This window comes from Ceratotherium simum, chromosome 21, assembly GCF_057802395.1.
Source record: "Ceratotherium simum simum isolate JZ-2026a chromosome 21, ASM5780239v1, whole genome shotgun sequence".
In the NCBI taxonomy this organism is placed as follows: domain Eukaryota; kingdom Metazoa; phylum Chordata; class Mammalia; order Perissodactyla; family Rhinocerotidae; genus Ceratotherium; species Ceratotherium simum.
The window spans coordinates 12,895,980-12,912,708 of record NC_141920.1 but is presented as its reverse complement, the minus strand read 5'-3'; the positions used below and the strand labels follow the sequence as shown (position 1 = coordinate 12,912,708).

General features: G+C 40.0%; 1 protein-coding gene across 1 annotated transcript in view; it reads left to right on the top strand.

Moving 5' to 3' along the window:
* ARFGEF2 (ARF guanine nucleotide exchange factor 2) overlaps positions 1-16,424 on the top strand; it is a 98,300-nt gene extending 81,876 nt beyond the window's left edge. The window contains exons 32-39 of the mRNA XM_004430294.3: positions 768-906; positions 1,019-1,073; positions 2,967-3,081; positions 6,160-6,290; positions 8,499-8,667; positions 9,641-9,779; positions 11,762-11,879; positions 12,444-16,424. Of these exons, the coding sequence (XP_004430351.1) occupies positions 768-906; positions 1,019-1,073; positions 2,967-3,081; positions 6,160-6,290; positions 8,499-8,667; positions 9,641-9,779; positions 11,762-11,879; positions 12,444-12,620 (1,043 nt within the window). The 3' untranslated portion in view covers positions 12,621-16,424. The remainder of the gene's footprint in view (positions 1-767; positions 907-1,018; positions 1,074-2,966; positions 3,082-6,159; positions 6,291-8,498; positions 8,668-9,640; positions 9,780-11,761; positions 11,880-12,443) is intronic.
* Positions 16,425-16,729: the final 305 nt, after the last annotated feature.

Genomic DNA, 16,729 nt, shown 5'->3' with positions numbered 1-16,729 from the left:
AGTATAATTGTATAATTTAATTGGTGAAAATGTATATTTTGTAATTTAATTAGAACATGAAAAGAACTTTCCCACCAAATCAGTTTATAAAGCATTTCTTTAAGATGAGATGTAGTTATTTTTATATTTTAAAGGATATACCTTTGTACATTATACTATTCTTTTTGCTTTTGTATATGTTTGAAATTTTCTGTAATGAAATTTTTTTAGAATGTACTGTGGGAGTCAAGATCAACAGCTTCATCAATGGACATTTTTTGTTTGAGTACTTCTGTGTTTATTTTAGTGTGTATTAGGAAAAATACCCACGTAGTACATTGCCTCTGGATTCCATAGATAGTTTTGGGTTAGGACGAGGCTTAATTTAGTTAAGTTTTTCAAAACATGACTCAGTTTTAAAATAAATAATAAAACAATTGGTAGTGATATGGCAGAAATTGGAAACGTAGTGTTAGAGTGACTAAATTTTTAGAAACATTGGTCTAACATTTTCCATCTTCTTTTACCATTTCTTGTACAGAAAGCCAGTTAAGTAAGTAGCAAAATATTGACCTTCCTCCATCCCGGCAATAAAGCTATGATAAATAATTTTACCTCTTTAGGGCCTACTTAAACTATAAAAATTTTAATACTGTCTATAGTGTTGCTTCTGTTTAAGCCTACAGATTTTTTGTGTAGTCTCCACCTCACAATATGAAGCATCAGCAATCTGGTGGGAATCAAAGCAGCAGTTGAAGTTTAATGATAGATGTGGCTTTATTTTGCAGATAATGAGCAGTTGGCTCGGTCAGGTACAAATTGCTTAGAAAACTTAGTAATATCCAACGGCGAGAAATTCAGTCCTGATGTTTGGGATGAAACGTGCAATTGTATGTTGGATATTTTTAAAACAACCATCCCACACGTGTAAGTGTTAATGCGATTATTGCTGTTTACTTCTGGGTTCAGTGGATATCTTAAATAAAGCTCCGGGTTTCTTTTCACATTGATCATTTTCCTTCTCTTGCATTCCCTTAAGTTTGCTGACGTGGAGGCCTGTAGGAATGGAGGAAGATTCATCAGAAAAACATTTGGTAGGATTTTTCCTCTTTTTTTTTGGTTGTCTTTTCTCTGATCTCATAATAGAAACTTAAGCAGCTTAAAGAGTTTGTGTTTTTCTCATGGGAAGGGAGTAAAAAAGGCTATAAGCTCTAAAAACTATATATGTTAATTAATATATTTTTTAGAAAGTGCAGAGAAATATTAAGAAAATAAGTCACCTCACCCAATAAAACCACAGTTTATTTATATTTCTAGTCTTTTCTTTATGTGATTGCATGCACCATAACTCATACATGTTTGAAATTTGGGCTCACGTAGCCCATAATGTATTATTTAACACCATTGTGAGCATTTCTCCATATTTTTATTTATTTTTTATTTATTTGGTTTTTTTTTTGTGAGGAAGATCAGCCCTGAGGTAACATTCGTGCCAATCCTCCTCTTTTTACTGAGGAAGACCAGCCCTGAGCTAACATCTATAGCCAGTCCTCCTCCTTTTTTCCCCTTTTTCTCCCCAAAGCCCCAGTAGATAGTTGTATGTCTTAGTTGCACAACCTTCTAGTTGCTGTATGTGGGATGCCGCCTCAGCGTGGCCGGACAAGTGGTGTGTCAGTGTGCACCCGGATCCGAACCTGGGCCGCCAGTAGCGGAGCACACGCACTTAACCGCTAAGCCATGGGGCCGGCCTCTCCATGTTTTTTTTTTTTAGATTTTTTTTATTTATTTATTTTTTCCCCCCAAAGCCCCAGTAGATAGTTGTATGTCATAGCTGCACATCCTTCTAGTTGCTGTATGTGGGACGCAGCCTCAGCATGGCCGGAGAAGCAGCGCATCAGTGTGAGCCCGGGATCCGAACCCGGGTCGCCAGCAGCGGAGCGCGCTCACTTAACCACTAAGCCACGGGGCCGGCCCTCCATGTTTTTAAATATTCTTTGAGAACAGCCTTTTCAGTGGCTGCACCTTATTATAATTTACTTAACTGATTCTCTCTTGTTGGACTCTCAGGTCAGTTCTAGTGTTTCACTGTTATAAATAACACTGGTATAATTATCCTTATTTACTGCCCTCCTAAATAAAGAGTGCTTTCCTCCACACCAATGAAATAGTAGTTCTTATTTTTTATGTGAGGCTACAGAAAGAAGTTCTAATTCAAGTCTTACTTTAAAATACTTTGGTTTGGGGGCCGGCCCAGTGGCGCAGCAGTTAAGTGCGCACGCTCCGCTTTGGCAGCCCGGGGTTCACAGGGTCAGATCCCGGCTGCACACTCACGCACCACTTGTCAGGCCATGCTGTGGTGGCGTCCCATATAAAGGAGAGGAAGATGGGCACGGATGTTAGCCCAGGGCCAGTCTTCCTCGGCAAAAACAAGAGGATTGACATCGGATGTTAGCTCAGGGCTGATCTTCCTCACAAAAAAAAAAAAAAATACTTTGTGTTACAGCGGGTTTATACTGTTAACTTCTATCCCCAAATAACCATAAGGCCATTAGATTTTGAAAGGCATTTGGCATATAGCAACTTAAAAGTGAAGCACATTATTTAAACATTTTCTGTTTTTTAACTGTCTTCTGCTGTCAACTTAATAAAAAGAAAAAGCTATCTCACTAGTTTATTTTTGAACTTGATCTCATTAAAAATTTGTCACACTCGTTGTTAAATCATAATATGTAGAAAAATGTCCTCTAAATTAGAATAAGAAAATGTGAAATCTTAATGGGAGGGAGAAATAATTGAAATTCATAATCTTTCCTATGCAGCTTTTGAGAAGTGCTACATTAAGCATTCAGTATAATTTTACTTCAAGCTGAGCAAGACACTTAAATTCAAGTTGAGCGCGCAGTGTTAAAACAGGCACATCTCTGCCCAGGTACTGAATTGTGGATGAAGAGCAGTGAACGTTGTATTTCTCTCTGGTTTACTTTTAGGATGTGGATCTGGACCGCCAGTCTTTAAGCAGCGTAGATAAAAATGCCTCTGAGAGAGGCCAGAGCCAACTCTCTAACCCGACCGATGACAGCTGGAAAGGTAGACCATATGCAAGTAAGGCCACTTTTTTTTTTTTTTGTTCTTACTTAAAATTATTTTAAATAGGTAACGCATTTACTTGATTCAGATACTCAGAAGGGGCAAAAGGGTAAATACAGGAAGCCTTTCTTCCACCCCTGTGCCTCCCCTGTGGCAACCAGTGTCACCAGTTTTTTAATGTGCCTTTCCAGAAACATTTTGTTCATATACAAGCAAATGCATTTCCATATACACACATACATATGTATATCCGTATTTACATATCAATTCTCCCCCTCTCATTTTTGTACAAATTATGAAATACTGTACATTATTCCTTTTTCACTTAATATATCTTAGAGATCGTTCAAAATCAGTACCTAAAGAGCTTTCACATTCTTTTATACTATTGTACATTATCCCAGGATGTCCATGCACTATTATTTGTTTATTTGGGTTCCTACTAATGGACATTTATGTTATTCCCAGTCTTTTTGTGTTACAAACGATACTACATTGAATCACCTAATACATGTGTCATTTGTGAGTTTACCTGTACAATAAATTCCTAGAAATAGGATTGCTGGGTTAACAGATAAGCGCACTTGCCTTTTTCACAGATAATTCCAGATTGCTGCCCACTAAGGTTGTACTTGTTTACATGATCTTTGGGAACACCTAGGTGATACTTGGTATCTTTGGAGTAGTTTTCATGTGCAGCTCTCTCATTACAAGTGAAACAGAGCAGTTTTTCATGTGTTTAAGAACTATTTCTATTTTTTTCTACGAATTATCTGTTTATAATCTTTGCTCATTTGGTATTGATTGTTGGTCTTTTTTTATTGGTTTGGAGGAGCTTTTTATGTGATAGAGATTCCTTTTCTGGATATGAGTTTCAAATTACTTTTACCAGTTTGTCTCTCAGTGTTGCTTATGGTGTGTTTTACTGTCTGTCATTTAAAAAAATAGGTTGAACAGTTGCTCTGAGCCAAGCACTGTACCATGTATTTCACCTGTGATGCATGTAATCCTCATGCTAACCCTTTGAGCAGGTACTCTTTACATTCAAGTGAACTGGGACTTAGATGACGTGACTTGCCGATACGTAGTAGAGTTCAGGCTCAGACGCACTTGTGGCTGACTGAGAAGTCAGAACTTGTCTGCTGTTAGTCTGGTCTTTTTTAAAGTTGTGTGCCCCATTGTTTTCCTTCACAGCAGTGCCCCCCTCTTCTCAACATGCCAGGCTATAGGTGTTCACACTGACGTTAACTTCTGAAGCAGCGCGTTAGACAAAGCCATGTGTGATCACCATTATCTTTTAAAGGCATAAAAAACAATCACCCTGGAAATCCATTAAAAAGGCACTGTGGGGGCCGGCCCGGTGGTGCAGGCAGTTAAGTGCGCGCGCTCCGCTGCGGCAGCCCGGTGTTCGCCGGTTCGGATCCCGGGCGCGCACCGACGCACCGCTTGTTAAGCCATGCTGTGGCGGCCTCCCACATAAAGTAGAGGAAGATGGGCACGGATGTTAGCCCAGGGCCACTCTTCCTCAGCAAAAAAGAGGAGGATTGGCGTCGAATGTTAGCTCAGGGCTGGTCTTCCTCACAAAAAAAAAAAAAGAATAAAAAAAGTTAAAAAAAAAAAACGGGCACTGTGTTGGAGACTGATGCCTTGTTCCTCAGTAACCGCAGCACAGCCAGTTTCTCTCCAGTGTCCAGGGAGAGAAGGAGCTCTGTTTCCTCATCAGCTCCAGATAAAGAAGTTGGCTTGTGGTGGGAGGGCGGCAAGTATACATTTCTTTAAAGAGAACTACTCTCAGTGCAGCAAAACATCTGTACACTGAGAGGTGCCTGGGACTCAAGGACCTGCCATTCCTCCAAGGAACAGTGCTTTGTTTCTTCCAGTCTCCCATCTCAGCCCCTGTTCTGGGCATGAGCTCAGTGAGTGGAGCAGTGGGCAGAGTCTCTGAGACCGCTTGTATTGTTTTCTTTCCTTCTTTTAATTTTTGGTCCAAGATGGTATAATTGAAGTGGCACAAATTACAACATTGCAACTCCACTGTATTCTTTTTCAATTAAAACTAATTCTGCATGGAGAATTTATATACATGTAAATTATATATATATGTATATTATATATATATATATACATATACATATATATATAATTATATATATGTATATATACATATACATATATATATAATTTCACAGCCACTTTCAAAAACTTGAAGATGACCCAACCTACTTGTTTTCCATCACTAAATGCTTTATTTAATGTTTTCAACATTCTGATCCTATGACAACAAGTTGAATAAGAAATCTCTACTTTTACTACAGTCAAATTGGCCAACACTTATGAAGTACCTGACATGGGTCGCCCTTGAGCCCAGGGATTGAGAAAATAAAGATGGATGAGACACTAGTTGGAGACTAGTCAGTAGGCAGAAACCACACCAATAATTTGAACAGGGAAAATTCTATGTAAAGAATTGTTAACTAGTCACAGATGGCTCACCACTAAAACAGGTAAAGAGCGACTCTTGAGGGCACAGAAGAAGAAAGTGTGGAAAGCAGCTGCTCCCTCCAGGGCGGACAGAAAGTGATCCCGAACTAGGAACTTAAATGAGCCGCACCCCTGTCCCTCCAGACTGAGCTTCAGACGTCTTTGGAGCGTTTGGCTACTGCAGCACCCTGTAGCCTCCTGGGTTAGGGCACAGTCGGCAGCCGGGCTGTAGGAGTGGCGGCAGGGGAACTTGCTGAGGGACATGGAACCTGCATAGCTGACTCCCTCCCCTTCTTCAGGTCTTTGCCCAAATATCACATTTCTGGAGAGACCATTCTGGACCAGCTTGTTTAAACTTGCAGCCCCACCCTGACAGCATCCCTGCCTTATCCCCGTCCCTACCTTACGTCGTCATCGTTGGACATACTCTGTCTTACACTCAAATGTTGTGTACTGTCTGTCTCTGCCGCGGGGGCAGAGACTTTTGTCAAGTTTATTCGTTGTTATGCCACAGCATCAAGACCTGCGCCTGGCACTCAGTAGGAGCTCAGTGAATATTTACTTGTTACTGGCTGAATCGTTATTAGGGTTAATCTTTATCATCTAATATAGATCAGAAACTGTTTGCCAGCCTCCTCATCAAGTGTGTGGTCCAGTTGGAATTGATACAGACCATTGACAACATCGTGTTCTACCCTGCAACGAGCAAAAAGGAAGATGCAGAGCACATGGTTGCTGCCCAGGTAATAAGAGCAGGCCTCGAGGGGCCGGCCTGGTGGCGCAAGCGGTTAAGTGCGCACGCTCCGCTGCGGCGGCCCGGGGTTCGCCGGTTCAGATCCCAGGCGTGCACTGACGCAGCGCTTGGCAAGCCATGCTGTCGCAGCGTCCCATATAAAGTAGAGGAAGATGGGCATGGATGTTAGCCCAGGGCCAGTCTTCCTCAGCAAAAAGAGGAGGATTGGCGGATGTTAGCTCAGGGCCGATCTTCCTCACACACACACACCAAAAAAGAGCAGGCCTCGAGAAGGGCATCCTTGTCTTTGGGGAAATTGCCCAGGTGCAGTGGTGTGCTGGAACCAGCTCATACTGGCTCACAAGAGCCCATCATGCTCCTCTCTTCCCAACCCCTTGTTCAGTGACATCATATTGGTAGCTTGAAATTGACAATGATGGGAGTATTTACACCACAGAAAGCAGCAAATGCTAAAAATCAGGGCTTCTTTTTTTTTTTTTTTTTTATCCCCTGGAGAGCCAGTTTACCAGCATGCTACTGCTCAGATGCCACCCCTCACCTCGGTGCTTCGAAACAAGAGTGCTATTAATCCCGAGGTCTATTCCTCATTATTGGTATACAGTTGAATCATAAATAACTGAGAGGGAAAATATGTGGATAAAGATACTAGTTTTCCCTTGAGAAAGTTCACTTTTTTGTTTTGTATATGCGGTCTTCTTTATATACAGTATTTTTGGAAACAGAGAATTGAGTGTCCAAAAGTTGGACAGTAACCTTACACCTTGGGTTGCAAACTGAAGTGCTTCCTGGACTGGCAGATCCTGTGAGTGAGTGCGGCAGGCTCGCTGGGACTGTGGGAGACCAGGGAGCTCCAGCCCAGCTAGAGCTGCAGCCAGCCCCCTCCCAGTGTATAATTCATTGGTTTTAGTATATGCACAAAATTGTGCAGACATCACTACTGTCAATTCCAGAATATTTTTTTCACTGCAGAAGGGAACGCCCTAACCATTAGCAGTCATTCCTTATTCCTTCCTTGCCCCAGCCCTCGGCAGCCACTCATGTACTTTCTGTCTCTATGGATTTGCCAAATCTGGATATTTCATATTAATGGAATCATATAATATGTAAGCTTTTGTGTCTGGCTTCTTTCACTTAACATAATATTTTCCAGGTTCACTTGTGTTGTAGCGTGTATCATTACTTCATTATCTTTCATATTTATATATGACTTAGTAGTCCATTGTATGGCTATACCACATTTTGTTTATCCGTTCATCAGTTGATAAACATTTGGGTTGTTGCCATTGTCTGGCTATTATCAATAATTCTGCTGTGAGCATTTGTATACAAGTTTTTATGTGGGCATTTGTTTTTAATTCTCTTGAGTATATACCGAGGGTGAAATTGCTGGGTGGTATGGTACCTGTGTGTCTACCTTTTTGAGGAACCGCCAGTTCCCCCAGTAGCTGCACTATATTTACATTCCTATGAGCAGTGTGTGAAGGTTCCAGTTCTTTCACATTCTCACCAATGGTTGGTATTGTCTTTTAAAAAAATTATTATGGGGGCCGGCCTGGTGGCATAGTGGTTAAGTTCGCGTACTCCGCTTTGGCAGCCCAGGGTTCGAAGGGTTCAGATCCTGGGCGTGGACCTATGGACCGCTTATCAAGCCATGCTGTGGCAGGTGTCCCACATAAAAAATAGAGGAAGATGGGCACAGAAGTTAGCTCAGGGCCAATCTTCTTCAAGCAAAAAGAGAAAGATTGGCAACACATGTTAGCTTAGGGCTAATCTTCCGCACCAAAAAAAAAAAACAATTTCTTTCCTTGAGTATGTTTTGAGACCCACACCTTGTATCACATATATTACAGTTTGATTTTCTCATTTTCCAATTTCTTTATAAAGTAAAAAAAGAGGACTATGCAATCCTGTAGTGAAATAATTGGAGAAATACACACTCCTGTTCATGCAATAAAGACAGTACTGACAAAACTGAAACTATGGCCAGCAATGCCCACCACCACGCAAGAGCTCAGTATATTCTCTCACCAGCCAATGAGCAGGAGTCTAAATGGAAAATAGTTCAGGGTGTTGAGGAATAAAGTGTATCTTACACAGAAGGTGACTTTTGGAGAGTTACGACTGCCTTTCTCTGATATTACAATGTCCCAAACCACTCCATCTTCTTTACTTAGCCCTCCCTTTCCCCCTTCCCCAGCAAGACACACTAGATGCGGACATCCACATAGAGACGGAGAATCAGGGCATGTATAAGTGCATGTCTTCCCAGCACCTCTTCAAGCTGTTGGACTGCCTGCAGGAGTCCCATTCATTCTCAAAGGCCTTCAACTCCAATTACGAGCAGCGGACTGTCCTATGGCGAGCAGGTAAGGCCACACAGCAGATATGACAGGTAGCCACACTGGTCATCATCCTAAAACATGAAAGCCTTTGGGAAATTCCTCATTTTGTAAACATAGCTGGAATACCTTACCAGATATTTTCATGCTTAAGGGAGAAAGAAAGGAAATGTTGGAGAGATTTCATCCCAGTACCGGGAGTATTACCTGGCACACGGGAGATTCTCAGTAAGTATTTGAAGGAAAAATAAATTGAAAGTTAGAGACTTGGATTGATGTAGCAAGTCAAGAAATTTTACATTAGTTTAAAATTGTTTAGTTAAATATGATGACAGTCTAGGAGAAACAGAAAGCATTTATACATTTCCTGAGGCTTTTAGGGGTTCTCTGTCTTCCCCACCTCTAAAAATAAATACATAAATCCTGGAGTGACGGTGGAAGTCTCATTTTTTTAACTTTGCACAAAAGTGATACTTTATATAATTTTTGTATTGTTACCATTACTTTTTCTCCCCAAATGCCTATTTTAACCCACAATTTTAAAATGTCATTTTTCTCTATGACTTTAAAATATCTAAATGTTTTATGTCTTTGCCTATAATAAGGTTTTGCTTATGAGAGTGGTTTACACATCTCTGTGGCTGATTGGTACTATTTTGTTTAAGAAAATGTGTTCTTATATGTGCTTTGTGAAAAAAAAACATCTAGCAACTTAGAAAAATGCTAGAATTCTTAAGAGCTGTTACATTTGAGGTGAAACAAATGGCTTCACCAGCCAGTGAGCAGAGTCTAGTGGAGAACAGTTCAGGACATTGAGGAATGAAGTGTATCTTATACGGAGGATGAGATGTCGTGACTGCCTTTGTCTGATACCACAGTTGAGCTGTGTTAAGATGTGAGATGTTTCACGATTTCCTAAAGTAGCTAGATTGTGTTCCCACATGATTTCTCAGCAGTATCCTAGAAGTGTGCACTATTTATATGACTATCCGATCTCTAGGTTTTAAGGGCAAGTCTAAACCCAATCTTCTAAAACAAGAAACCAGCAGCCTGGCCTGTTGTTTGAGGATCCTTTTTCGAATGTATGTCGATGAGAACCGCAGAGATTCCTGGGCAGAAATACAGCAGCGACTTTTAACGTAAGAAAATTGGTTTCCAATTACATGTCTTATCTGTAATACACAAAATACATCACAACAATACTGTGAATTGAAAGGGTAAGAGAAAAATACCTACACGCTGAAGCCCTCTTAGGCCGTTTTCCTTTTTGTTTTTTCCTTCTATTTAGTGACTCTTCTGTTTCACTTTTATTCATGCCCTGAAGAGGGCAGGGCCTCATTTCTTTCATTCATAGGTTTCCTAAGGCACAGCAGCCTGGGCAGTGAGAAGTGCTCTGAGCTCAGAGTCAGCAGCCTGGAGTGAAGTCCTTGCTAGGTTCTCTTTAGAGCACTGTCAGCTCTCACATCCCATCATTCCTTCTTTCCAAGAGGAATGTGTTAGAATCATACGGACACTGGAAGCACTTGCTTTGATTGTGCAGAAGTGCAGCAATGGGGAGACAGCGGGAGGCCGTTGAGAGGGCCCCAGACAGAAGAGTAGGTCTTTGCCACCAGCGTCTTGGGCAACTGTGAGCAAGATGCTTATGTTTGAGCCTTGTTTTACTCCTTTAAGATTAAAAAACAGTGATATGCAGTGCTGCTCCTGTGCAACCGTGTGATAAGACATGCACTCTCCTGAACTGCTGGTAGGGTGTGTACAGTGACAGGATCTTTCTGGAAATCAGGTGGCATTCTATATCAGGAGCCTTAAAATGTTCAATCTTTCTTTGAGTCAGTAATTCCACTGTTATGGAATCTATTTAAGAAAATATCTTAGAAATAGGAACCATGATTACCACACAGAATATTCACTACAGACTTATTTATAAGGAGAAAAAATTTAAAACAGCCCAGTTATGGAATGGATAACTAAATTATGATATATCCTACGATAGAATGTTATGTAGCCATTAAAAATGAAGTTTTTTTTAATTGAAGTCACTTTGGCTTTTAACATTGTGTAAATTTCAGGTGTACATTATTATATGTCAGTTTCTGTGTAGATTGCATCGTCTTCACCACCAACAGTCTAGTTTTTATCCGTCACTGTACACATGTGCCCCTTTACCCCTTTCGCCCTCCCCCAGCCCCTTTTTCCTCTGTTAACCACTAATCTGTTCTCCTTATCTATGTGTTTATTTGTTTATCTTCCACATATGAGTGAAATCATACAGTATCTGTCTTTCTTTTTCACTTAGCATAATACTCTCAAGGTCCATCCACGTTGTTGCAAATGGCACGATTTTGTCTTATGGCTGAGTAGTAAAAATGAAATTTTTAAAGACTAATTTTCCTTGATGTGGAAATCAATAAGTTTCACCACAAAAAAGCAGGATGTAAAAATATATATACTTAGGATTTTCAGCAATGTTTTTTAAAAATCATAGACATAAAAGCTGGAAGGAAATATGCCAAAATATTGTCATGTGTCCCTTAGGATGATGGAATTATGGGTATTTTTTCTCTTTTATAATTTTATACACTTTTCAGTCATCTTACAATGAGAATATATGACTAACAAGTCATCAACTGAAAAAAGAAGTAATTAAAAGGGACACCAGTAGGTCATTTCAACTCAAATTAAGCCCAAAAGAGAATTACCTATGTAGTCTCCTAAAGTTTCTCTAAAGGAGATACATAAATGTTAAGTTTTTAGCATAAAATGTTAAAAAAAATAGCAATTGTATGTGATGTGAGGAGAGAAAGGCAGTGTGTAATTAACAGTGGATAATAAGCTCTTATGCTTACTGTGCTACAGACACTGATTGAGCCCTAGACACGTGCCTGGTCTGAGCTAAACTAACAATGAGCATACTTATTTCATTTAATCTTCACAACAGCCCCTTGAGTTTGGTACCAATATTTGTCCCCATTTGACAGCTGAGGAAACTGAGGCTCAGCGATTTGCTTAAGTTGGCACAGCTAGAGCAGGTGCACAGTAAACACTGCAGCAGCAGGGTTCTCCGCCCAGGAGAGTGTGCGATGCTCATCTTTTGTTGACGTGCCCCCTCTGATTCTTCCAGCGTGTGCAGTGAGGCTCTGGCCTATTTCATCACGGTGAATTCTGAAAGCCATCGGGAGGCCTGGACAAGTCTCCTGTTGTTACTTCTAACAAAAACCCTCAAAATAAACGATGAAAAGGTATAAACAAGTAAACTGATGTCTCCACTAGGACATAGGTTTGGGTTGGCTTTTTACTCAGAGGAGCTATTTCTGAAATAGTTTTTTCTCAGTTCTTCCAAGGATGGTTACATAACTAGCACCATTCTAGATGCATTGGAGAGAAGTTAATTGATTACAAAAAATGGATGCCTTAGATTAGGGGGGGTTTTCTCTCAGAAGAGCCCCGGTTGAGAAAGGCTGAAGTTGAAACTATGCGTGTTGCCGTTAAACAGCTGTGGTGATTTTCAGCATGGCTGTGTTGGAAGAGAGGGTTGAGATTGTGAAACACTGGTTTAGAAGTGGGAACTTGTTTACTAAAATGAAAGTTGACTTTGGTAGCAAGGCTAACCCCAAATAATTTGTGTTTAGAGTTAAGTATAATTAAAAGAAGTTTTAATTTGCCAGTTTTTTGCACCAACTTTCTAATAGCAAGATAATCACCAATATTGCAGGAAGTTCCAGGGTGAGGTGAAGACTTGAAAAACTAGTGTCAAAAAGAGTTCCATGTCAAATTTTATCTCTCTCCTTCTCTCCCACCTCAAGTTTAAAGCACATGCTTCAATGTACTACCCCTACTTGTGTGAAATTATGCAGTTTGACCTGATTCCTGAGCTCCGAGCAGTTCTGCGGAAGTTCTTCCTACGGATAGGTGTTGTGTATAAAATATGGATTCCAGAAGAGCCATCACAGGTACCAGGGACCCTGTCACCACTGTGGTAGCCCTGGCTCCTGCGGGCCACTGCTGCAGCTCTGCAGAACGTTCACCATGCCACTTCTGCCTGGAACACCTCGGGAAGAGTCAGATTCATAGAAACAGGGAGTCGGCATCTTGGAGCTCAGAATGGCCTGGGTAAAGATGGCCTCTACGCTGGTCCCATCAGAGCCCCTCACTAAGGCATTGTGGTATTTCATTAAACTGTTGCATACCCAGTTAACACAGTTGGTGGGGAGTCTGTTTCATCTCTGTCATTCCATTTTACTGATTGAACTGTCTGTCAAATCCGTCATCACACATGCCGTTATTTTCCTGCAAAGTCCCATGATTGGTGGTAAATGTTTTGTCAGAGGAAGTCGTTCTCCTTGAAAATACTGAACATAGCTGTATAGGTTCGTGATTATTAGAGAGTATGTTAATAAAATTTCTTGTAACGGTTAAGTGCCACCTAACACATGCTGGGTTTTTTGTTGTTTGAGTGTGTTAGAGAAGTTTGAGTGTTTTTGTCAGTTTTGAGTCAGCTGTAGTTAGATTAGTTTGGGGAAAGGTAGGGGAAAAAAGGGTTTTTTTCTGTTTTATTTTGTTAATGTCTGAGTGATTTTTAAAGTATTTTACGAGAAGATATTATTGAAGATTTGATTGAAGGCAGAGTTTAGTAATTAAGTTAGAATTAAGAGCTTGCAAGGTTTAAAAAAAATGTAGTACCTCCTGGCTCTCCCTGTTTTAGTAACTTGGGGAGAAAAAGTCTATAGGAAAAAGCAAAAAATTTAATGAAGATGATTAGCCTTCCTTGAAGTAAGTATTTGTGGAGGGGTATTAAATTAAAATTACCAGAATACATTGTCCATCTTATACACTCTGAAATCTAATATATGAAGTAGTAATGAAAATGAAGTAGTAATTTAAGAGTTAATTTATATTTGAGTAAACCTTTTATTTTTACCTCAGAATAGTGAGCGTACTAATTGTTAGATCCCTGCTTCGCACAGTCCCCATTAATGGGCCCTCGAGAGAGGGATAGTGACTGTGCGTGAGAAGGGTCGCCCGTGAGCCTCCTCAGCCACACGTCATGAGTTGAACCAGAGTAGACCTGTGCTGTTGTGGGGCCAGCACAGCTGAACTGGCTCATGGCGGGAGGTGGCATGTGCCCAGTGCTTCCGTTAATTTGAGCCTAGGAGCTGAATTCTTTGGAAAGGTTAGATTCTGGGGTCTTTATTACATTAATGATGGTGCAATACTCTTAACTGCAGTAGAACTGAATTCTGATGCAGCTTATTTAAAAGTGGGCAGTATACAAATGTGGCTCGAAGCCTGCAAGCAGTATATTTGGAAGCTTTATTTATTCTGAGTCAGTGAGAAAGAGAACACACACTTCATTCTCTGCCCTCTCATCCACTGCTCACCTAGAGCAGCATCCAGCATTAGAGAAAGTGTTACACAGAGTTATAAAAACATTCAGACTTCTACCTGTGCCCTTTAGTCCTGTAAATTGGGTTCTATTGATGTCAACTCTGGTGCCTTAGAAGTTAGTAAGTTGGGAACCTGTCTATAAAATCGGATATTTTTTCTTTATAGAGAAGGATTTCTGGTGCTTTTGTTTACTAAGAGACCGATTTCTTAAATTTTTTTGTTTTTAACAGCCTTGAGAAATGTTTGGTTTGGGCCAGCAGTACTCTGTCTACTTTTTTCCTTTCCCCCAAAGTGTTTTAATTTCTCTACCAAAGAAAAAAAGAGCAGGTTTAGGTTTTTATGTTATTTACATACGTCAAAGAGGAGCTATATAATTCAGTGGGAAGGGACCGTGGGAGAGTATTTTACTGTGAATGGAAAATGTTAGCACATTTGACTGACTTGTCCTGGAATCCGTCACAGCTTTACTCTGCAACGTGGAACTTACGTTCTAAGACTTACTCCCTGGGACTGTAGCTCGTCACAGCCTCAGCAAGTCAGTCACCTCCATCAACAATTTGTACTAAAGGTATAAATGAGAAACACACGTGCTCGTTCATACTTACATTTTCTGTACAGCTGCGTCCCTGATTGGAGATTTTTCCTTTCCTTCTGAGGTTCTCATGTGACATTTTCTGCATCGAATGTGACCGCAAGACCCTTCCAGTGTATTCCTACTTTTAATTTTTGCCTGCTCTTGCAGAGCAGGAAACGTGTAAGCGCATTTTGTTACTTGCTGAAACATTCAGGTTTTAATTTCTTTTTAACTTTGTCTTTTAAAAGATTTGATTTTCTGAATGAGGCATTTGAATTGTACCAGCATGGACCTTTAAAAAACTGGATGTAGGGGCCGGTGCTGTGGCGTAGTGGTTAAGTGCACGCGCTCCGCTGCTGGCGGCCCGGGGTTCGGATCCCGGGCGCGCACCGACACACCACTTGTCAGGCCGTGCTGTGGCAGCGTCCCATATGAAGTGGAGGAAGACAGGCACGGATGTTAGCCCAGGGCCAGTCTTCCTCAGCAAAAAGAGCAGGATTGGTGTGGATGTTAGCTCAGGGCTGATCTTCCTCACAAAAAAAAAAAAAAGAAAAAACTGGATATAAAACCATTTTAGGGTAGTTTTTCTTGTCAGTGGACCGTGATGTACAGAGGACATCCCTTACCTTCAGTAATAAGCCATTCAGCCTACTTCTATTTTGTGAATAAATCTATTCTATCTCATGGTGAACGTGGCTTGTGCCACTCAAACACTAGTGAAAAGGGTGTGGGTGACTCTGCAGCACCGGGCCAGGACACCATTTACAGTTATGAACACAGCTATGGACAAGAGGGAAGCATTTCCAAGGCCTTATTTCTTTCTCAGAATGCTTTAAGTGTTGATTATATGTGCTGGGTCTCTAGAGAAGTTTTTATTTGTTACAATAGTGCTGCTCTGAGCAATTTTATTTTCCTTCATGGTCCTTTAGGGAAATCACCAGCTTTGGCATCTTAACAACAAACAGGGGTGGGAACTTTTATTTCTAATGTGCATCTTTAGAGTCAAATACACCTTTTCCCTGTTACTCCTTGCGTACAACCAAAGAACATACGTTATGGAAATTGTATAATAATATCTGGAAATACAACACTTTCCTCTGACAGGGGACTTTTGTATAAAATGCAAAGAAAAACTAAACTTTTTTGTTGTTCTTTTGTGATTATGGCTGTACATTTAGTAGTCTTCGTAATTATTAAAGGAACCTGCTGACAAATGCTAGTGTGACCATCTCATTCAAATGTTTGTTGTTACGATGCAAACGGATATTGGTTTAAACAGAAGCTGGATTCTAAATACTGCATCTTCTGCCTTGTTTTAATATTTGTGTTAAGGTAGACACAGCTTGAACTCATGTGAAATCCTGAAGTTTTGCTATCAGCAGCTTTGTAGTTTTGGAAACAAAGAAACCAAAGCTGAATATTTAAAAGAATGAATATATCTGGAAATCCTTGCTCTCAAAAAAAAGACACTCATCAAAAGTGTGGTTTTTCTCAGTGTTCTAATTTTTAAAAAATTTTATCTGCATATTTGCATCAAATATTTCTTTATGTGCAAAATGTATGTTTTACCTCCTTAAAATGCCTAAAAGTTAGTTAATAGCTACTTTTGTTTAATCTATACACAATGATTAAGTGCATTTAATATTGGTAATTTAATGAAAAGCATTCCTTGCCCAATGGATGTATACATTTTTGAAAGAATAGCAGAATTCTATAATATGAAATGCTATGTAAAGTTTTCTATGTAAAAATACTATGTATAATACTGTTAAAATATTCCATGCTTTAATCAGGTGGTAAATCAATAAAGTTTTAAAAAAGTAAAGCTCTTTTTAATGTGGTAATTAATGTATATATATCAAGCCATAGTTTTGGGTTGGTTTGTTCTTGTGGCAGATATAAGCTTGTAGTTCTCAAATGGTGGTAAAATTTGGCCTTAGTATTTAATGAATCTAATTATTAATGGGAGAAGAATAATTGTGGGTTTTAATTTTTTTAAGTAAGATTCTCCTCTTCCCCCCTCTAACCGCATCCCCCCAACTCTGTGAAAGGGAAAAAATCCAGTCATAAGAAGATTCTTATTTATCTCCTGAATACACTTTAACTGATTAACTAGTTTGACCAGTGAGT